This window comes from Oryctolagus cuniculus, chromosome 4 (assembly GCF_964237555.1).
Source record: "Oryctolagus cuniculus chromosome 4, mOryCun1.1, whole genome shotgun sequence".
Classification (NCBI taxonomy): domain Eukaryota; kingdom Metazoa; phylum Chordata; class Mammalia; order Lagomorpha; family Leporidae; genus Oryctolagus; species Oryctolagus cuniculus.
Window position 1 is genome coordinate 130,765,894 of NC_091435.1, and position 23,527 is coordinate 130,789,420.

A 23,527-nucleotide genomic window follows, 5' to 3' on the forward strand; every position below is an offset into this window, starting at 1 on the left:
AGCCACCACCTGTAGTACCAGCATCCCATCCGGACACTGGTTTGACTGCTGGCTGCTCCACTTCTACACCAGCTCCCTGCTAATGCATCTGGAAAAGCATCAGCACACTGCCCAAATACTTGGGCCCCTGCACCCTTTGACCTGGCCCTACTCTGGCCGTTGTGGCCATTTGCGGAGTAAACCAGCGAATAGAAGATCGATTGATCGATTCATCTCTCCCTCTCTGTAACTCTGCCTTTCAAAGAAACAAACCCACCTTAAAAAATCTTTTTTAAACATGATGCCCTTTGGTATAATCCTTTTTTTTTTTTTAGATTTACAATTTACTTATTTATTTGTGTTAAATTTAGAACAGCAGAAGGAGAAATCTTTCACCTGCTGGTTCACTACCCAAATGGCTGCAACAGCCAGGGCTGGGTTAGACCAAAGGTTAAGAGTCAGGAACTCCATCTGGGTCTACCAAATTGAGGGGCAGGGATCCAAGTACTTGGACCATTACCTGCTGCTTTCTCAGGCACACCAGCAGAAAGCTGAATCAGAAGCAGAGCAGCCAGGACTTGTACAGGTGTCCTGATATGGGATGCTGGAATCTCAAGTGGCAGTTTAACCTGCTGTGTGCCACAATGCCTGCCTCCGTAACATTCTACCTCTAAGGATTTATTTCACAGAAATAATAGAACAAGTATACAGAGATATTTAAGAATATTCATCTTATCAAAGTAATTTGGTAAAAAATTCAGGCCAGCATACATGTTAACTAATAAAGCACTGGTTAAATTAAAGGTATATTGATTTTTTTTTAAAGATTGATTTATTTATTTCGAGGGCAGAGTTGCAGAGAGAGACAGAGAGGTCTTCTATCCACTGGTTCACTCCCCAGATGGCCGTAATGGCCAGAGCTGCACTGATTGGTAGCCAGGAGCTTCCTCCGGGTCTCCCACGCAGGTGCAGGGGCTCGAAGACTTGGGCCATCTTGCATTACTTTCTCAGGCCACAGCATAGAGCTGGGACTCGAACCAGTGCCCATATGGAATGCTAGCACTGTAGGCGGCAGCTTTACCTGTTACACTGCGGCGCCGGCCCTGCATACTGATCTTCCGGAATACTATTATTGTTGACACAGATCATCATATGGTGCCGGTGTTGCAGTGCAGCAAGTTGAGCTGCAGCCTGCATCCCATGTGGGCACCATTTTGAGTTCCGGCTGCTCCACTTCCAACCTAGCTCCTTGCTGCTGCAACCTGGGAAAGCAGTGGAAGACTGCTCAAGTATTTGGGCCCCTGCACCCACATGGGAGACCTAGTTGAAGGTCCTGGAACCTGGCTTCAGCTGGCTCAGCCCTAGGGCTGCTGTAGTCATTGAGGAGTGAACCCTGGAATGGAAGATCTCTCTCTCCCTCTCTGCCTTTCAAATAAATAACTTTTTTTAAATTACATATTTCTCTGTCTTCAAGGATACTCTTTACATGCACACATATCTATAAAACTATGTATACCAGAAATTTAATTTTATTTCTTTTTAAATTGAAAGTCAAAGAGGAAAGCTTTCAAAGGTTTATTAACTGAACTTACTTCTGTCACAGCAATACAGACATAATGAAAACAACAAGGAACAATAGTAAGCACTGGGTGCTTTAAACTGATGTTCTTCCCTTGGCTTGTAAAGCATTTTCTCTGTATCTCCTGCTAGAAATTCCCATCAAGATTTCATTTCCTTCTCTGCAAAGCTCTCCAACTTTAAATATTGCTGGAAAATACTGTTCCAACTGTAAATATTGTTTATTTCTGTCTTTTCTACCGTACAACTGGTTCTCAAATCTTATCACACACAAAAAATTGTACCTTCTTAAAACTGAACCAAAAAAAAAAGGGGGGGAGAAAGTGACATGGGGAAAAAAGGGCAAAAACAAAAGCTAGACTATGTTGCTGTCACTACAAACTTGATTACCAGTAGCTCATGATAAAAACTACCCAATGAGATTTCTTCCTCAACAATAGTATACTACGCATCAGAGGAACCAGAAGGCTCCAACTATAGTCTCAGTGACAAAGACAGAAAACACAAACACAAATACACGCTTTTTTTTTTTTTTTTGACAGGCAGAGTGGACAGTGAGAGAGAGAGAGACAGAGAGAAAGGTCTTCCTTTGCCGTTGGTTCACCCTCCAATGGCCACCACAGCCAGCGCACCGCGCTGATCCGATGGCAGGAGCCAGGTACTTCTCCTGGTCTCCCATGGGGTGCAGGGCCAAAGCACTTGGGCCATCCTCCACTGCACTCCCGGGCCACAGCAGAGAGCTGGCCTGGAAGAGGGGCAACTCGGACAGAATCCGGTGCCCCGACCGGGACTAGAACCCTGTGTGCCGGCGCTGCAAGGCGGAGGATTAGCCTAGTGAGCCGCGGCGCCGGCCATTTTTTTTCTTTAAGCCTCCTAACAGTAAAAAAGAAATCAGAATATCAGAGGTACATCAAATGCAACCAACATCTTCATTACACAGATGCACAAATTGAGACCTGAAGAGATGAAATAATTTACCAAGTATAATTCCAAGGGTAGGTAAAAAGCAGATCAGTTAAGAACCTGGGTCTCAGGGCCAGCGCTGTGGCATAGTAGGTAAAGCTGCTGCCTGCGGCACTGGCATCCCAGATAGGTGCCAGCTCAAGTCTCAGCTGCTCCTCTTCCGATCCAGCTCCCTGCTAATGGCCTGGGAAAGCAGTGAGGATGACCCACGTGCTTGGGCCCCTGGACCCCAGTGGGTTAGAAGCTCCTGGCTCCTGGCTTCTGATCAAGCCCCACTCCAAGACCTTGCAGCCTTTTGGGGAGTGAACCAGTGAAAGGAAGATGTCTCTGCAACTCTGCCTTTCAAATAAATAAGAAAATCTTTAAGGTAAAAAAAAAAGAGCCTGGGTCTCCAAATCTCTATTCCAGTAAATGAGTAGTTTCCGTCAACTAGTCAAAATTTATTAAATTATTTTGGTATTTCTAAATGATATACTCAACTTTGTTTTCCACCAGCTACCTCATTAAGCAGTAACTTTTAAGAAAATAATGTTTCAACTTTTTTTTGTTTTTGTTGTTAAAAGACTTATTTATTTGAAAGGCAGAGTTACAAAGAAAGGGAGAGACAGTAACAAAGATCTTCCTTCCACTGGTTCACTCCCCAGGTGGCCACAATGGCCGAGGCTGGGCCAAGTCAGTAGCCTGGTACTCAATCTGGGTCTCCCACATGGGTGGCAGGTACCCGACTACATGGGTCTATCTTATGCTGCTCTCCCAGACACATCAGCAGGGAGCTGGATCGTTGGCAAAGCAGCAGGGACTCAAACCTGCACTCATGGGATGCCAACATTGCAGGCAGCAGTTTAACCCACTGTACCAAAACACCAGCCCCAAGAAAATGTTTCAACTTTCTGTAAGATGATATCAAGCCTTTAAAATCACTGCCATATTTTACCTGCATCGAACAGCTCTGAACTAAGTGCTTCATTCATTATTAAATAGAAACAACTATTCTGTGCACAGTATTCAATTAGATGCTGCAGCTATTTGCTTGTGGAAAAAAATGGTAAAAATCAAAACAAAATAGTGACTAAACTCCACATAAGCATAAAGTTTTAAAACCCTAATTTATTGGTAGGTATAGTAGTCACCATTTTATTTGTTTTGTAGTCACACTTTAAGACTACTAAATGACCATTTGGATCAACTTCTTAGTACACCTTTATTCATTAATCCCAAGAAGCCTAACTTTTCTATATTTAGCATCTCTTAAAAAATCAGGATTTACCTCACAATCATCAGTATGTCATAGTTATTCTTTTTAATAAAATGCATTTATTTGAAAGACAGAGTTAAGACAGGGAGAGATATTCCAACCACTGGTTCTCTCCTCAAATGCCCACAACAGCTGAGGCCTGGCCCGGCTGAAGTCAGGAGCCTATATCGGAGCATTGGTTCTGATCCCAGCTTCTCTGCCTCCACTCCAACTCCCTGCTAACATGCCTGGGAAAGCAACAGAAAATGGCTCACATACTTGTGTCCCTGCCACCCATGTGGGCCTAGCTTTGGCCTGGCCCAGCCCCAGCTGTTGTGGCCATTTGGGGAGTGAACCAGTGGATATGAGATCTCTCCCTCTGTGTCTCACTGCATTTCAGGTAAATAAATAAATCTTTAAAAAAATTACTTAATTATAGGGCCAGTGTTGTGGTGTAATGGGTTAACCTACTGCCGGCAACACCAGAATCCCAAATGGGTACCGGTTCTGGCTGCTCCACTTCTGATCCAGCTCCTTGCTGGTGGCCTGGGAAAAGCAGTGGAAGATGGCACAAGTACCTGTGCCCCTGCCACCTATTTGGGAGACGGGATGAAGCTCCAGGCTCCTGGCTCTGGCCTGGCTGTTGTGGAAATTTAGGGAGTGAACCAGCAAATGGAAGACCTTTCTCTCTTCATCTCTCCCTCTGTCCCTGCAACTCTGGTTTTCAAATAAATAAATTACTTAATTCTACTGTGTAATTATCTGACAATAAAAACCTCACTTACATAGAGTAATAATGAGACATTTTCGTAGGCTTCATGAGTTAGGCACATCCCTCTCATTCATATCTACATAAGGTGGTCACATCTTGTCTTTAGTTCCTGGCACATAGCAAGGGTTAAATGAACATTTTAAAAAAATGCACATAGAATAGCAAACTTTGTCTTCAGCTATTCTGTGCACTTATCTCTCTCCCCCTTTAATTCCACTGTGCACTGTGTTGCTACTTTGTTCTACTAGCAATGACAAAAGTGGCACAATTACCTTCAGGTGATGTGTTACGTAAGTAAAAGTACTTGGGGCCATACAGGTTAGGCTGCTGCCTGCAGCACCAGCATCCTATACGGGCTGGTTCCCAGCTGTTCCACTTTGGTCCAGTTCCCTGCTAATGTGCTTGGGAAAGCAGTGGAGGACAGATCAAGTCCTTGGGCCCCAGTATCCACTTGGGAGACCGGAAGAAGCCCCTGGCTTCTGGTTTTAGCCTGGCCCAGACCTGGCTGTTGCAACATTTGGGGAGTAAATCAGCAGATTCAAGACTTCTCACCCTCTCTCTCTAGCTCTTCCTTTCATATTTATAAAATAAATCTTTTAAAAAAAGAAAAAGTACTAATGGGGAGGGCTTTTGGCACAGCAGTTAAGATGCCTCTTGGGACACCTGCAATCTCCCAGCAAACTGCTTGGGTTCAAGACCTGGCTCTGTTTCAGATCCAGCTTCCTGCTAATGCACACCCTTGGAGTCAGCAGCTGATCATAGCTCACTGTCATTTTGGGAGACCAGGATTGGGATCCTAGCTCTGGTTAGACCTGGGGCAGCCCCAGGCATTGTGGACATTTGGGGAGCAAACCAGCAAATGGAAAACTTCCATTTATCTCTGTCTCTCTCCCTTTCAAATAAATAAAAAAGCCAAGAAAAACTTCTCATAATCAATATAAAATAAGAAAAAAAAAAAAAAAACAATTGAAAGCACAATTCTTGGGGCCGGCGCTGTGGTGTAGCCGGTACAGCCACCGCCTGCAGTGCCAGCATCCCATATGGGTGCCAGTTGAGTCCCAGCTGCTCCACTTGTGATCCAGCTCTTTGCTACGGCCTGGGAAAGCAGTAGAAGATGGCCCAAGTTCTTGGGCCCCTGCACCCACGTGGGAGACCCAGAAGAAGCTCCTGGCTCCTGGCTTTGGATCAGCACAGCTCTGGCCGTTGCAGCCATCTGGGGAGTGAACCAGCAGATGGAAGACCTCTCTCTTTCTCTGTCTCTCTATGTTACTCTGACTTTCAAATAAATAAATCTAAAAAAAAAAAAAAAATCACAATTTTCTCTTGATTGTTAACACTGGTAATTAATGAAAGAAAAACTTTTATAGTACTGAAATTTGCAACAAAAAAATAAGATTTTCTTTTCTTCTATACATAGGGGAACTGAAAGACTTCACTAAGGAACTATGGGAATTCCTAAGAGTCTGGCAAAGTTGCAGGGTATAAAATCAACATACAAAAATCAACAGCATTTGTATACACAAACAATGCCATGGCTGAGAAAGAACTTATAGGATCACTCTCATTCACAATAGCTACAAAAAAAATTTAAATACCTTGGGATAAATTTAACCAAGGAGGTGAATGATTTCTACAATTGAAATCAAAACATTAAAAAGAAACAGAAGAGGACAGAAAAAAAATGGAAAAATCTTCAGGTTCGTGGATTAGAAAAATCAGTATAATCAAATATCCATACTATACAAGGCAATTTATAGATACAATGCGATCCCAATCAAAATACCAATAAAATTCTTCTCAGATTTAGAAAAAGTGATCCTAAAATCATATGGAAACACAAGAGACCCAAAATGCTAAACAAAGAATCCTCAGAAATCTGAAAATACATCTGCCAATGATCCAGCCATCTCAATCCTGGGAATTTACTGAAATGAAATAAAATCAGCAGATGAGAGAGTTAGGTGTATTCCCATCTTTACAGCAGCTCAATTCATAATAGTTAAGATATGGAAACAACCCAGATGTCCATCAACTGATGACTGGATAAAGAAAATGTGGTATATATGTGTGTGTGGTATATATGTGTGCCATAAAAAAGAATGAAACCCTGTCTTTTGCAACAAAATGGATGTAACTGGAGACCATTATGCTTAGTGAAATAAGTCATTTCCAAAAAGACAAATACTATGTGTTTCTCTGACATGTGGTAGTTAATATAGAACACAAGGAAAAAAACTGACATCTTATGATTTTTCTTTATAGCCCTTTTCTATATTTTTGTGGAACAGTGGTCTACTTTTTACTTTTGTTGAACATTATTGTTAGTGGTGCATTAAACCTGGCATTATAAAGTAAATTGAAAGTATGGGGGCTGGTGCTGTGGCATAGCAGGTAAAGCTGCCGCCTGCAGTGCCGGCATCCCAAATGGGTGCTGGTTCCAGTCCCAGTTGCTCCACTTCCTATCCAGCTCTCTGCTATGGCCTGGGGAAGCAGTAGAAGGCCATGTCGTTGGGCCCTTGCACTCGCATGGGAGACCCAGAAAAAGCTCCTGGCTCCAGATCGGCACAGTTCTAGCCATTGCTGCCATCTGGGGAAAGAAAAGAAAGTATGGGGGCTGGCGCTGTAGCACAACAGGTAAAGCCGCACCCTGCAGTGCCAACATCCCATATGGGATCATATCCTGGCTGCTTCACTTCCGATCCAGCTTCCTGCTAATGCACCTGGGAAAGCAATGGAAGATGGTCCAAGTCCTTTGGTCCCTGCATCCACATGGAAGACCTGGAAGAAGCAACTGGCTTCTGGCTTGGGGAGCGAACTAGCGGGTAGAAGATTCTCTCTCTCTGCCTCTATCTCTCTACAATTCTTTCAAATAAATATTCTCAAAAAAAGTATGTTATTATAAAAATTAAAGGAAAAAAAGAAAAGGGGGAGAGATGGAGGGAGGAAGGGAAGTACAGTTATCAGAGTTGTGTCTATGAGATATATGGAAGCTATTCTCATATTAATGAAAGTAAAAATTAAAAGAATTTTTTTGAGGCCAGCGCCTTGGCTCACTTGGTTAATCCTCCGCCTGCGGCGCCGGCATCCCATATGGGCACTGGGTTCTAGACCTGGTTGTTCCTCTTCCACTCCAGTTCTCTGCTGTGGCTCCGGAGTGCAGTGGAGGATGGCCCAAGTGCTTGGGCTCCTGCACCCAAATGGGAGACCAGGAAGAAGCACCTGGCTCCTGGCTTCAGGCCGATGTAGCACCAGCCATAGCGGCCATTTGGGGAGTGAACCAACGGAAGGAAGACCTTTCTCTATGTCTCCCTCTCACTGTCTATAACTCTACGTGTCAAAATAAAAAAGAAATTTTTAAAAATTATAATTTTTTCACATTTATCCTTAGTTAGATTCGCTTCCTCTCCTTTCCCAAACTTGCAAATAAATATTCAAGAGATTTTAGCAAAACAATAATTTTGACTACTGTAAACAGATTATCTTTCGGAAAAAAAAGTAACAGATGAGGAACTAAATTTTTTATACTTGGCAGGCATATTAATAAAGGTATTTCCTACATAAATATAAAAAATTGAAGCATTTTTGTGATCTACATGTCAGGATGACTACAAAAGTCAACTGAAGAACTTTTAAATTAAGAAAGTTTAATCTGAAGGACTGAATCACTGCTCTTTCCTACATTTGTTTACACACTGTGAAAACCTTGTTAGGAACCTCCTCAGTAGAAGTCCCTTCTGGTAAACCACTGTGACAAGTACACCAACTGAAGCAAATACAACAAAAAGTATTTCAGGAAAACCTGCAGTGCAATGAAGAGCTAGAAAAGGAGGATAAAGACTAACTACACAACTTGAAAACTGCAGTCTTATTTCATCTATTTAATTCCCAGAGCATCACACTTAATCTTTCACAATTTCTGTAGGTTGGCAAAATAATTACCACTTTCTAATTTTAAAAATTAAGGAAAAAAATTAGAAAAAACAGTACTCTAAAAACGATTATATAGTCCAAGTACACAGTCCACTGAACAGGGAATTATTGCTGTTGTTTTAATCAGGAAGAGATTACAAGGCTTTTGGTTTTCACTCCAAAAATAAAGTCTTACCATCATCTTATTTTCTGACTCTCTAGCTTAAACTCAGTTTTTAAATTTTTAAATACTTGATTAGTTTCCAATGTTAAAGCTAGTTGCTGAAGTATAAAACCTAAACGTCATCAGTGAGATACACAGCAGACCCATAGAATGGCAGATGTCCTAAACAGCACTCTGGCCTCAGAATCAGCCCTAAAAGCATGCGGATCCAGCTGAAAAGCCCATGAGAGTACTTTAGGCATGGAAAGCCAAGACACTCTGGGGAAAAAAAAAAAAAAAAAAACCTAAATGAAAAATCTCCATGAATGAGATCCCAGTGGAAAGAACGGGTCATCAAAGAAGGAGGTACCTTTCTCTGAAGCGAGGAGAGAACTTCCACTTTGACCATGGCCTTGTCTAAATATGATCAGAGTCGGTGAACTCAGGGGGCTTCCATAGCCTTGGCAGCTCATGACAAGAGCCTAGGGTGATTACTGATGCCATAAACAAGAGTGTCAATTTGTTAAGTCAACAACAGGAGTCACTGTGCACTTACTCCTCATGTAGGATCTTTGTCCTTAGTGTGCTGTACATTGAGATTTAATGCTATAACTAGTACTCAAACAGTATTTTTCACTTTATGTTTCTGTGTGGGAGCAAACTGTTGAAATCTTTACTTAATGTATGCTAAGCTGATCTTCTGTATATAAAGAGAATCGAAAATGAATCTTGATGTGAATGGAAGGGGAGAGGGAGTGGGAGAGGGGAGGGTTGCGGGTGGGAGGGACGTTATTGGGGGGAAGCCATTGTAATCCATAAGCTGTACTTTGGAAATTTATATTCATTAAAAAAAAAGAAAACTACAACTATAACATACAAAAAAAAGCTGATTTTAAATAAATTACAGCTAACAGCAACACTGGAGTATAAGTACCAGGATTCTCAAGGTTTACTAATCTGACCATCCATCCTGAGAAAATGTCATCTTTTAGGGTGTAAGATTCTCCCGTCTGCGATTTTACAATTTTCGTTTTCTGTTGTTTTTCTAACCTTAGCTGTTCAAACCTTCCTCGGGCCCACTTACCTTTTAAAAAGCACTCCTGCCTTGCTTCTAACACTTAACTACTAGCCGAGCACAAAAATCACAGCGTTGAAAACTGCCGGGTTCTTTCCCTATGTGAGTGCCCATGACATCGGAAAGGCAGGAAGAGGTGCCAGCGCAAGGCATCTCCTGCGGAGCGGGAGTAGGGAGCCCCGGAGAGAACCCCGGCTGTTCCGTGAGCGAACCGTCCAAGCCGAGAGGAGCCAGGCGCTGCTTTTCTCACGCTGAACTGGGAGCCAGCCTCCCCACACTGCCTCTCCACGCCCCCACTCAGCAGTCAGCCGCGCAGCTCCAGGAGCCCGGGCGCCGGCCACTCCATGGGCTCCCGTGCCCCTCACCTGCCGGGCGGCCGGGCTGCGACAGCGGCAGGAGACGCGACCTGAGTGACAACCGCCTGCAGCTGCTCCGCCAACGCAGCGCCCGCTCACGCCCCAGCCGCAGGCAGCCGGGGCAGCATGGCGCGATGCGCCGACAGCTCCTCCGGACTGACAAGCGTCCCCCCGGCCTCGCCTTTCAGCGTTTAACCTTCTCCTGCCCTCCTGCCCCACTCCCCCAATCCTAGGAGGCAGACAACGAGTCGGCAGCTGTACCTGGAGGAAAAGAGGGGCGTCTGATCGACCCGCGGGGGAGACGGCAGGCTAAGGAAGGGCCCTGGCGCCGTTCTTCCGAGCTAAGGAAGGTGCAGCCACCTAGGCCGCGAAGCCGGGGCCTCGCGTACGGAGCTGCGCGGAAGACAGGCGGGGCGGGGAGGCCGGGGCTCGGCGCGTATACTCACCAAATCTGGAACTTCAGCAGCGGCCCCGTAGCGTACTGCATCTTTAATCTCTTGCTGGGCACGCCGCCCAGGTTGGCCGAGGCCTCGCTCCGGGCCACCGCCGACGCCGCCACCAGGAGAAGCAGCAGAAGCCTCATCTTAATTGAGCCAGCCGCTCCGGCCGCCCTCAGACAGACTGCAGCCAGCTCAAAGCCCAGCCGCGCGCCGCTCCTCACTGCGCAGGCGCGATCCGCCAAGGTCGGCCAGGGAAGCGCACACGCGCCTGCGCGGCCTGCCGCCTGCGCACACTCGGGAAAGCGGAGCTGACCTAGTTCGCTGTCCGAAGCCGCCACCATCTTGGGTGTATGCAGAGACTCTGGAAGGGAAGAGGAGAGGGTGGTGGGGAGGAGGCAAACGAGCTTAGTGGGATGTCAGAAGGACCCTTAACTTACTGCCCCGGAATATTTGGGTTTTAGATCCAATTTTATTAATTCAGACATTTATCTGCCTGATATACTTAGGAACACCTCCTTGACTGTCCGGATCCATGTGGCGGAGGTAGAAACAGCAATCTCTGGCCCTTTGAACGAAGTGGTCGACTTTTTAGGGAGTGCCCTTTCTTTAATCCTACAAGATTCCTCCCTGCTTTAAAAAACGTTAAAAATAAATTATTGGGGTGGCGCCGTGGCTCACTAGGCTAATCCTCCGCCTAGCGGCGCCGGCACACCGGGTTCTAGTCCCGGTCGGGGCACCGGATTCTGTCCCGGTTGCCCCTCTTCCAGGCCAGCTCTCTGCTGTGGCCCGGGAGTGCAGTGGAGGATGGCCCAAGTACTTGGGCCCTGCACTCCATGGGAGACCAGGATAAGTACCTGGCTCCTGGCTTCGGATCAGCGCGGTGCGCCGGCTGCAGCGCGCCGGCCGCGGCGGCCATTGGAGGGTGAACCAACGGCAAAAAGGAAGACCTTTCTCTCTGTCTCTCTCTCTCTCACTATCCACTCTGCCTGTCAAAAAAAAAAAAAATTGGGTTTCTCGTTTGGCAGAGTGGTCGTAACCGCTTTGGACATCCGGATCCCACGTCAGAGTGCCTGGTCCACTTCTGGTCCAGCTCCCTGCTGATATGGAGACTGCTGATGAAGGCTCAGTGCTTGGGTTCCTGCCACCCATGTGGGAGACCCTGGTTGATCCTGGGCTGCTGCAGGCATTTGGGAAGTAAACTAGCTGATGGGACAATGTCTCCACTTTTCAAATAAGTAAAATTTAAATAACTTTTAGGAGAGTCTGAAAAGTTTCAAACATCGACAAGAATAGGATTCCCTTTGGCAGTTAGCATTTTGACCATCTTGATTCATCAACACCTCTTAACCACTTCCCTCTCCAGGTGAGCTAGGCAGGCATACAGGTTAAATCCATTAGGTTTGTGGTCTGGAAGACCACGCCTCCACCACGCCCCTGTGTGATGACCTCATGCCCCTACCTGGCCACACCTGAACACCCACTGGCCAATCAGGTTAATTAACCACTCCCCTTTGAAAGTGGGCTAAGGGGCCGGTGCTGTGGCATAGCAGGTAAAGATGCTGCCTGCAGTGCTGGCACCCCATATGGGTGGTGGTTCCAGTCCTGGCTGCTGCTCTTCAGATCCAGCTCTCTGCTATGGCCTGGGAAAGCAGAAGATGGCCCAAGTACTTGGGCCGCTGCACCCGCCTGGGAGACCCGGAAGAAGCTTCTGGCTCCTGGCTTCAGATCAGCACAACTCCAGCCGTTGCGGCTATCTGGGGAGTGAACCAGCAGATGGAAGGCCTCTCTCTCTCTCTGCCTCTCCTCTCTCTGTGTAACTTTGACTTTCAAGTAAATAATAAATAAATCTTAAAAAAAAGAAAGAAAGAAAAGGGGCTAAAAGCCTGGACCAGGGTGTGTCTGGCCCTTTCTCTTTTCTTTCCTTTCTCTGGCCTCTTGCCAGTAGGGGGCTGGCTGCAGCCCTGCGCCTCCAGGGCGTGTGGCCTTCAGTCCACCCACCCCATGCTTCCTTGCCTACATGCTCTTCTATATGGATGGTTCCTGGTACTTGGTATGAACCCAGATTTACCTCTCTCAGATAAAGCTCTCATTCTCCTGTGCATCTTTCACACTTAAAGCTTAAAATGTATCATGCTGCCTCGTTCATTTATGCTGGTATTCAGAATTCTTTGAATATTGGGCAAGAACCCACATGGGCTTATTAATACTGGGAACTTATTAATAAACATATGATGATATCGTGTGGCACCCCAGATGGGACTTCTGGGGAACTTTAAGGGGCCACATTCCAGTATTATATATTAGGGGGTCAAATTCCAATATCAGAAGGACATTTGGGAGTGAGACTCAGACATCATAGCATAAAACATGTATCTCTAAAAAAGCATTATTAAAAAAAAGACCAAAGGGGCCGGCGCTGCAGTGCTGGTGCCAGCATCCCATATGGGTGCAGGTTCTAGTCCTGGCTGCTCCTCTTCTGATCCAGCTCTCTGCTATGGCCTGGGAAAGCAGTGGAAGATGGCCCAAGTCCTTGCTTGGGCCTCTATATCCATATGGGAGACGCGGAAGAAGCTCCTGGCTCCTGGCTTCGGATCAGCACAGCTCTGGCCAATGCAGCCAGTTGGGGAGTGAACCAGCAGATGGAAGACCTCTCTCTCTCTCTGCCTCTCCTTCTCTCTCTGTGTAACTCTTTCAAATAAATAAATAAATAAAAAGGCCAAAAACAGTAATTGCTTAGTATCAAATATCTAGTTTCAAATTTGTCTTGTCTTCACTATTTACTATTTGTTTAAATCGGGATTTTTAAAAAATTATATATTGTCATTGGTTGGTATCTCTTTAGCTCCTGTCAAAAGCTTTATGACCAAGAACACAACAGCTGCTGAACAATTTCATTTCTTAGCTGGTGCATGAAGAACCCAGGGAGCCCCAGTAAGGGGTGTTAGAAGGATGGACTCTTTGAGTGATTTGATGACTTCAGGAAGGGTGTTGGATTGCCTAGCAATTCTATGACTAGGTCACTCAATAACCCTTGACTTCAGAGCAAGGAGACTAGATACAGACATAGGCAATTGATACAGAAGCTCCTCATTGTGGCCAAAAGACAAGTTCTTTTGGTGTTTTTTGGGTAGCACAGTGACCTTATTTTGTTGCATAGACACAATTAAACATCTTGTTTTCTATCTAAGTCCCTTTTATTTTATGTCCCCCACACCTGCCCTTCCTCCCTGTTTCCTTTTCCTTTGCAACTCTCTGCTGAAGAAACCATGTATTTGTTACATAGGGTTTTCTACAGCCTGGACTTTGCTAATCACAAACTCATGGTATCCTTTAATATGTATCACTCATTTGTTTTTCATAAATTGGCAGTTATAGCTAGAGAACTGAACACTTATAAGTTCAATTCTTTTAGCAAAGTTATAAAAAAAGTTGTTTTACTAACATCAAAAAAATTAAATGGGGAGTGTGCAGTGTTGTGGCACAGTGGGTGAAGCTGTTGCCTGCAACACTAACATCCTGTATGGGCTCCAGCTCCAGTTGCTCCACTTCCTATCCAGCTCCCTGCTAATGTGCCTGGGAAGGCAACAGGAGAAGGCCCAAGTGCAGGAGTCCTTGCCACCCATGTGGGAGACCCGGATGGAGTTCTTGGCTCCAGGCTCAGTCTGTCCCAGCCCTGGCCACTGCAGCCATTTGGGAAGTGAACCATGGATGGAAGATGTTTTCTCTCTGTCTCTCTCTCTCTTCCTCTGTCATTCTGCCTTTCAGATAAACAAATATTAGAAAAGAAAACAGGAACACAAGAACAAACACAAGCTACTGCCATTTGATATAACCCTATGCAAGAAATACATGAAAAAACACTTCAGGTGATAAATTAACACCAACATGATTATAAACAAAACGCAAAACTCTGATATAAGATAGCATGAGAGTATATCCTCGTTCAGATTTTCCACAATATGTACTTTTTTTTCCTTAAATTATCACAGAATTGAGAAATACTTTCAAAAAGCCTTAAATAGAAAAACTGAATCTCTCACCTGGATCCCACGTCAGAGTGCCTGGCCTAAGTGGAGGCACTTATTCCTTTGAGAATATCTAGTGTCAACTATAATATCAACCTTTGTTGTGTTAATATATTGTGCTATTTTTTTAAAGATTTATTTATTTATTTGAAATGCAGAGTTACAGAGAGGCAAAGGGAGGAAGAGAGAGAGAGAGAGAGGTCTTCTGTCTGCTGGTTCACTCCCCAAATGGCTACAATAGCCAGAGCTGCACCGATTCAAAGCCAGGAGCCAGGATCCTCCTCTGGATCTCCCACATGGGTGCGGGGGCCCAAGGATTCGGGCCATCTTACACTGCTTTCCCAGGCCATAGCAGAGAGCTGGATGGGAAGTGGAACAGCTGGGACTCAAACCAGCACCCATATGGGATGCCGGCACAGCAGGCTGGGGCTTTTCCAGCTATGCCACAGCGCAGGCCCTTCTATTTACATTTTGAAATGTGCCTAGAAAGTTATTTACTGAATCAAAATTCAAACAAAGTTAATCACCTTTTGAATACATTTGAATATGTCCTTACTTTAAACCTTTCCAAGATTTTAAAATCTATTTTACTTCCCTATTTTAAATTTTGTTTTGCACCTTTATTTTTCAATCCCATTGCTTCAGACTACTGAGATGGAGAATTTCTTCTACTATTTATTATACTTTGCACAGCCCTAATACTAACCCAATATATTCCAGAAGTCTATGAGAGAGAATTTTTAAAGGACTGTGGTGTGAATGGGGAAACATTAAGAAAATAGCAGAAGTAGACCTTGGGAGAGAAAGGGAAGGATTGGGAAGCAAAGATGGTTCATCGCGTTTCCAGCCTCTCACCCTGAGTCTGCTCACCCTCCGTGGCTGATACATTCTCGTGCTGCATGACTTCGGGATACTAGGTTTTAATCAAGCCCTAGTTCCTCAACTGTCCTCCCTGGAGAGACTCAACTGAAGACCCTGAGTAAGGGACCTCCCTGACTTTCTCTCAGGTGTAACAGCATCCAAAGACACAATAGAGGAGGCACTGGCAATTTTGGTCAACTTTTTAAGTATCAATAGTAATAAAGGCTGACCACTTACAGATAATTTTGCTCAGCTATTGCAATGATGAAATACATCAGATCCGAGTTTGAGGAACAGTAGAAGAAATTCTAAGTGAGTATTTACAACATAGGTCCTCATATCCTGTAGATATCCTGTAACACAGGACCAAAACTGTCCTGATGTAAGCATGCAATAAAAGTCTGAACACATCTCCCAACTGTTAATTCACCTCCCTTAAAATTTAACTGCTTTATCTTAAATCATACCTAAGGAATTTTAAAAGCAAAATCTTTTCTTTTTTAAAGATTACTATTTTTTATTTATGTATTTGTCAGGCAGAGTTACAGAGGGAGAGAGAGAGAGAGAGAGGCCTTTCATCTGCTGGTTCACTCCTCAAATGGCCACAATGACCAGGACAGGGCTAGGTTGAAGCCAGGAGCCAGGAACTTCTTCCAGGTCTTCCATATGGGTGTCAGGGCCCCAAATACTTGGGCCATCTTCTACTGCTTTCCCAGGCGAAATAGGAGGGAGCTGGATGGGAAGTGGAACAGCCAGGACACAACAGGTCACACATATGCAGTGCCAACATAGTCAGCTTAACCCATTATGCTCTTGAAACCAAAATCTTAAACTGTATTCAGTAATCACATTGAGGGGTGATAATGTTTGTATTATTCCAAGCCTACTGCAAGTACTGTGGGATGAAGCAACTGAGTGATTATGCTGCTATCAGTGGAGACTTTTGGAGTAGACAAGAAACAGACTTGAGTTAATGTATTACAAACTATGTCATGGGGCCAGCATTGTGGTGCAGTGGGTTAAGGTGTCACGTGTGACACCGGCATCCCATATGGGCACTGGTTTGAGTCTGAATGCTCCACTTCCAATCCAGCTTTCTGCTAATGGCCTGAAAAGCAGCAGATGGCCCAAGTCCTTGGGTCCCTGCACCCATATAGGAGACCCAGAAGAAGCTCCTGGCCCCCGGCTTCAGCCTGGCCCACTTCTGGCCCAGCCATTGCAGCCATTTGTGGAGTGAACCACTGGATGGAAGATGTCTCTCTCTCCCTCTCTCTCTAACCCCGCCTTTCAAATAAACAAATAAGTCTAAAAAAAAGAAGAAGAAGAAGAAGAAGAAGAAGCAGCCTATAGCATGAGAAAGTTCAGGTAATTTTAAAATATAAGAATATTTTAAAGTTAAAAATATTATTGGGGCCAGCGCTGTGGCATAGCAGGTAAAGCTGCCACCTGCAGTGCCGACACCCTGTATGGGTGCCAGTTCAAGTCCCAACTACTGTACTTTTTTTTCACAATTTTTTTAAAGATTTATTTATTTGTTTGAAAGGCAGAGTTACACGCAGAGAGAGGAGAGGCAGAGAGAATCTTCCATCCGCTGGTTCACTCCCCAACTGGCTGCAACTGCTGGAGCTGCGCCAATCTGAAGCCAGGAGCCAGGAGATTCTTCCAGGTCTCCCACACGGGTGCAGGGCCCAAGGACTTGGGCCATCTTCTACTGCTTTCCTAGGCCATAGCAGAGAGCTGGATCAGAAGTGGAGCAGCTGGGACTCGAACCAGCATCCATATGGGATGCCCGCACTCCAGGCCAGGGCTTTAACCCAATGAATGTGCCACAGGGCTGACTCCATGATCATTTCAACAAATGGAATAGAATTTAGGAAAATTCAACTGCCATTCCTTATAAAATTTCTTAACAAATTTAGAAGGAAATTTCTTCAACTTGACAAGTAGCTAACAGGGGCAAGCCTTGAGTCCAGAGGTTAGGACACCAGTGTGCCCCATAACCTAGTTAGTACCTGTGTTCTTTCGACTCCCAGCTCCAGTTCCAGCTCCTGCCCATAGCTTCCTGCCAGTGTGGAGCCTTGCAGGCAGCAGTGATGGCTCAAGTAATTAGGAGAACTGGATTGAGTTCCTAGCTCCCAAGCAAGTATCAGTCCAAAACCAGCCATTGCAGGCAACTGGGGAGTTCTATCTGTCTCTCTGTCAAATAAATTATTGTTTTTAAAATATATATTTATATATATATATAGACAGGCAGAGTTAGACAGTGAGAGTCTACAGAGACAGAGAGAAAGGTCTTCCTTTTTTTTTTTTTTTTTGACAGGCAGAGTGGATAGTGAGAGAGAGAGAAGAGAGAAAGGTCTTCCTTTTGCCATTGGTTCACCTTCCAATGGCCGCCACGGCTGGCGCGCTGCGGCAGGCACACCGCGCTGATCCGAAGCCAGGAGCCAGGTGCTTCTCCTGGTCTCCCATGGGGTGCAGGGCCAAAGAAAGCACTTGGGCCATCCTCCACTGCCTTCCTGGGCCACAGCAGAGAGCTGGCCTGGAAGAGGGGCAACCGGGACAGAATCCGGTGCCCCGACCGGGACTAGAACCCGGTGTGCCGGCGCCGCTAGGTGGAGGATTAGCCTATTGAGGCGCGGCGCCAGCCAGAGAAAGGTCTTCCTTTTTCCATTGGTTCACCCCCAAAGTGGCAGCTACAGCTGGCGCATTGTGGCCTGCGCGCTGCTCCGATCTCAAGCCAGGAACCAGGTGCTTCCTCCTGGTCTCCCATGGGGTGCAGGGCCCAAGCACTTGGGCCATCCTCCACTGCCTTCCCAGGCCACAGCAGAGAGCTGGACTGCAAGAGGAGCAACCGGGACAGAATCTGGCGCCCCAACAGGGACTAGAACCTGGGGAGCCGGCACCGCAGGCAGAGGATTAGCCAAGTGAGCCATGGCGCCGGCCTTAAAATATATTTTTAAAAATAAAACCATCATATTATATGATAGTCTATATATATATATATTATATAGTTTGAAACATTAGAATCTCAGGAATTCTCATTTCAACCATAAAAAGATCAAATATATCCCCCTCACAGCTCCGATTCAGCTTTGTGCTAAAGTTTAGCACAAATAAATACACAATAAATAAAATACACAATAAAAGAGTTAAAATGTGAAAGGACTGCAACTAACTAAACAAAACCACCATTATTTGCAAACAATATGATTATATGCATAGAAAACAAAAAAGAACCTACGCACCTATAGTTCAGCAAGGATGCTGGATATAATGCTGGATATAAGCTCAATATACACATATCAAGAGTTATTTTGCATCAATAACAACTAGAAAATGTAATTTTTATAAAAGATAGCCCTTAATAAATGGCACGTTGTTTTGTTTCTTTTTTTCTTTTCTTTTCTTTTTTTTTTTTTTGACAGGCAGAGTGGACAGTGAGAGAGAGACAGAGAGAAAGGTCTTCCTTTGCCGTTGGTTCACCCTCCAATGGCCGCCGCGGCCGATGCACTGTGGCCGGTGCACCGCACTGATCCGATGGCAGGAGCCAGGAGCCAGGTGCTTCTCCTGGTCTCCCATGGGGTGCAGGGCCCAAGCACTTGGGCCATCCTCCACTGCACTCCCGGGCCACAGCAGAGAGCTGGCCTGGAAAAGGAGCAACCGGGACAGAATCCGGCGCCCCGACTGGGACTAGAACCCGGTGTGCTGGCGCCACAAGGCGGAGGATTAGCCTAGTGAGCCGCGGCGCCGGCTACGTATATTATTTTTATTTATCAACTACTGACACAGGGAAACGCATGTTTGATTGTTTGCATGTCATGGATCGTTGAGCTTTTGAACAGCAAGAAGTGAGAAGAGGACATGAACGGGGCCAGGAGAGTGATCTTTGCATGTCTGCTGTGCAGGAAGGAGGTTCCTCTAGTCTAACAGAAGAATGGAAACAGACAGGAAATGTGTGTGGGACAGATGGGTGGGAGTCCTTATGTGTTAGGCCAACCAGTTTGACTTGTTTTCCTATGGAAAAAGGGAGCCATTGAAGACTGGTGGCATAATCAAAGCAATTTTAGGAAGATCAACAAAACTCCTGTGTACTGGAAAGTGTTGGAGGCAGGAAGAGCTAACAGTTATTAAAACCACCTGCCATAGTATAAATTCAGGAAACAAATAATTAGACTTGGTGGAGTCACAAAGAAAGACTTAAAGGGGCTGGCGCTGTGGCGTAGCCAGTGAAGCTGCCACCTGTAGTGCCCGCATCCTGTATGGGTGCCAGTTCAAGTCCCTGCTGCTCCTCTTCTGATCCAGTTCTCTGTGATAGCCTGGGAAAGCAGTATAAGATGCCCCAAGTCCTTGGGCCCCTGCACCTGCATGGGAGACCTGGAAGAAGCTCCTGGCTCCTGGCTTCTGTTCAGTGCAACTCCAGCCATTGCGGTCAACTGAGGAGTGAACCAGCAGACCTCTCTCTCTCTCTCTCTTTCGCTCTCTCGTTCTCTGCCTCTCCTTCTCTCTCTGTGTAACTCTGACTTTCATATAAATAAATAAATCTTTAAAAAAAAGAAAGACTTAAAGAAGATCATTGCTGGAAAAGAAATATTTCAAGTGGGATAAATAAGATTGGCTCAAAAGTAGATGTGTGGAGAATCTCACTAAGCCTGGAAGGTTTCCACTACTGGGGCTCAGGAGTGCCAGGTGTGGCTGGCAGATAACAGGGATGTATCTGGGTTAATGGGGCTTAAATGAATGCTTCTGGGAAATAAGGCATCTTAAGAGACATGGCTGGGGCCAGGGTTGCGGCATAGTGGGTAAAGCCGCTGCCTGCAGTGCCAACATCCCATATCAATGCCAGTTCTAGTCCCAGCTGCTCCTCTTCTGATCCAGCTCTCTAACATGGCCTGGGAAATCAATAGAAGATGGCCCAAGTGCTTGGACCACTGCACCCGGATCAGAGACCCAAAAGAAGTTCTTGGCGCCTGGCTCGGGATCAGCCCATCTCCGGCCATTGTGGCCATTTGGGAAGTGAACCAGCAAATGGAAGGCCCTTCTCTCTGTTTCTCATTCTCACTGTTTGTAAGTCTACCTCTTAAATAAATAAATAAATTGATGTATTATTTTAAAGGCAGAATTACACGAGGTGGGGTGGGGGAGTGGAGAGAGAGAGAGAGAGAGAGAGAGAGAGAGAGAGAGAGAGAATCTTCCATTCTTTCTTCCACTCGTTTGTTCCCCAAATGGCAGCAACAGCCAAGACTCAGCTATGCCAAAGCCAGGAGCCTAGAACTCCATCTAGGTCTCCCACTTGGGTAGCAGGAACACAAGCACTTGGGCCATCTTCCACTACTTTCCCAGGTGCATTAGCAGGGAGCTGGATGGGAAGCAGAACAGCCAGGACTTGAACCAGCGCGCATATGGGATGCCAGCATCACAGGTGCCAGCTTAACCTGCAGCGTCACAGCAACCACCTCCTCCCAGCAGAAAAGTAAAATGCAAAGGAAAGAGAGAACATTCTCCATGTTATCCAGAAACACAAAGCTAGGGCACTGTGAAGTTACGCTGCAGCTGTGAGTGTCAGGGTTGGGATGTGAAGCGTACTCAGACATTGACAGACACCCTAGGTGCCAGCAGAGGGCGTGTCTGGCAGAGCAAAGGCACAATTCATCAGGCCCCTGGTGCTGGCGAGAATGAATTAATTGATCAAATGAACTCAGACATCTCCTTGCAGCTTCCTGCATAGACCTGGAGGATCTGCATGTTGGACCAGTGAGTCAGCGGCGTATGAATAGGTATCCTTAACATTACTTTGTTTATTTTCAGAGACTGATAGTTTGGTCCAAAATGCAGACTACAGAAGCAGTCATATCTATAGAAAGAGCGGCAGAACTGGCTTGGAGGCGTTTCCTGGGAGAATGCAATTCATACAATCTGTAGGACAAGGAGGAGCCAGAGGATGGATGACCTTGAACGCCAAAGTGAAAAAGAGCAAACTCAGCAGACAGTGGCAGCTACTACAGGTTCTTGAGCAGAGAGAAGGGTGCTACAGAATGTTTCTGAGGAAGGTCATTTGGGGAGCTTAGTGCAAGAAAGACCAGGACAAAAGAGACTGGAGTTAATGAAGAGGTCAGACCCTCTTCTGTCCTTGCTAGCCACGTGGCTGTGAGCCTCCTCCCAGAATTTTAATAAGGATTACAGTAGCTAAAATGATATGGAGGGGCCAGCATTGTGCTGCAGTGGTGTGAGCCACTGCTTATGATGCCTGCATCACATACTGGAGCACTAGTTCAAGTCCTGGCCTGCCCCACTTTTTTTTGCCAGGCAGAGTTAGACAGTGAGAGAGAAAGTTATAGACAGTGAGAGACAGAGAGAAAGGTCTTCCTTCCATTGGTTTACTCCCCTAATGGCCACTAGGGCAGGCGCTGCACTTCCTCCCAGTCTCCCGCTGAGAGCTGGCCTAGAAGAGGAGCAACCTGGATTAGTACCCAGAGTCCCAACCGGGACTAGAACCCGGGGTGCTAGCGCCGCAGGTGGAAGATTAGCCAAGTGAGCCATGGCATCAGCCAGCCTGCCCCCACTTTCAATCCAGCCTCCTGCTGATTTAGCTGAGAAGGCAGTGGAAGATGTCCTAAGTGCTGGGGCCCCTGCCACCCCTGTGAGAGACCCAGCTGGGACTCTGGACCCTTGACTTCAGCGTGGTGGGTTCCTGCTTCTTGCAGGTATTTGGGGCAATGATCCAGTGCATATAAGATGTCTCTCTTTTTAAAACCGAGACCAAGACTCCCATCTGCTGGTCTTACACTTACATCAGAACTGCTCAGGATCGATACATTTCAAGTCTGTAAATATGGACACCAATGCCATCTAACCTAATTTAAGGACAGAGGGGACTGAACCTTCCATGCTGAGGGCTGCATGCTACTGCATTTAAGTCAATACATTGGCTACCTGATTACCAGCTGCCAGCTGGGGCAGCACTTACAATGCTGGCAGCACTCTGAGAGCAAGTCTGAATGGGCGCACGTGTAATCTGCTATGAAGAGCCATTTGTATAGTGTGTTTCATTTTCTAATGTGTGAAAATAAAGAAAATTAAAGGGTTTCTGTACAAGTCGCATTTGGTTTTAAGTTTTACTAATTTCTATATGTAAATTCAAAGATACAATGATTGTGAAAAAAAAAAAGATGTCTCTCTGTCTCTCCCTCTCTCTCTCACTCTGCTTTTCAAATAAATACATCTTTTTAAAAAATGATATATGAGGGCCGGTGCTGTGGCATAGTAGTTTAAGCCTCCACCTGCAACACCAGCGTCCCATATAGGCCCTGGTTTGTGTCCCGGCTGCTCCTCTTCCCTTCTCTGCTATGGCTTGGGAAAGCAGTGGAAGATGGCCCAAGTGCTAGGGCCCCTGCACAAACATGTGGGAGACCTGGAAGAAGCTCCTGGCTCCTGGCTTCTGGTTCTGGCCATTGCAGTCATTTGGGGAGTAAATCAGTGCATGGAAGACCTTTCTCTCTGCCTCTTCTTCTCTTTGTCTATGACTCTGTCTCTCAAATAAATAAAATCTTTTCAAAAAATAAAAATGATATATGTATAAATTGTCTTCAATTTTCTTTCTCTGTCTTTCAAATAAAAAGAAAATAAGCAATTAACAGGGTTTTTTTTTTCCGTTTTCTCTGGTGCCTCAGTGAGTGGCAGGGTTTGTTATTGTTGCTTTATCTACAGTAATAAGGGTCTTGAATATGGGATGACAAAAAGTGAAAGAGAAAGGAAGAGGTACTACTAACAGGTATTATAGAGGAATATGTTCATTTAGTGATTGCTGATGAGAAGTGTAAATGAGGGAACAGCTGATAGTCATCCCTTCTCCAGGGCAGATGTTCTCACTTTAAGATTTTTATTTATTTGTTTGAAAGTCAGAATGAGAGAGAGAGAGAGAGAGAGAGAAAGAGAGAGAGAGAGAGAGTGAACCCACTGGTTCACTCCCCAGATAGCCAGAATGGCCAGGACCAGGCCAGGCTGAAGCCAGGAGCTAGGAACTTCTTCTAGTTCTCCTACTTGGGTGGTAGTGCCCCAGATACTTGGGCCATCTTACAGTTGCTTTCCCAGGCACATTATTACCAGGGAGCTGGATGGGGAATGGAGCAGCCAGGACTCGAACCAGCCCCCTATAGGATGACAGCATCGATGGCA

The 23,527-nt window shown here is 45.7% G+C and overlaps 1 protein-coding gene across 1 annotated transcript in view; it reads right to left on the bottom strand.

Annotated features, from left to right (window-relative positions):
* The window catches only part of SELENOT (selenoprotein T), a 33,441-nt gene extending 22,802 nt beyond the window's left edge, over nt 1-10,639 (bottom strand). Inside the window, exon 1 of the mRNA NM_001199819.1 lies at nt 10,476-10,639. Within this exon, the coding sequence (NP_001186748.1) occupies nt 10,476-10,612 (137 nt within the window). The 5' untranslated portion in view covers nt 10,613-10,639. The remainder of the gene's footprint in view (nt 1-10,475) is intronic.
* Nucleotides 10,640-23,527: the final 12,888 nt, after the last annotated feature.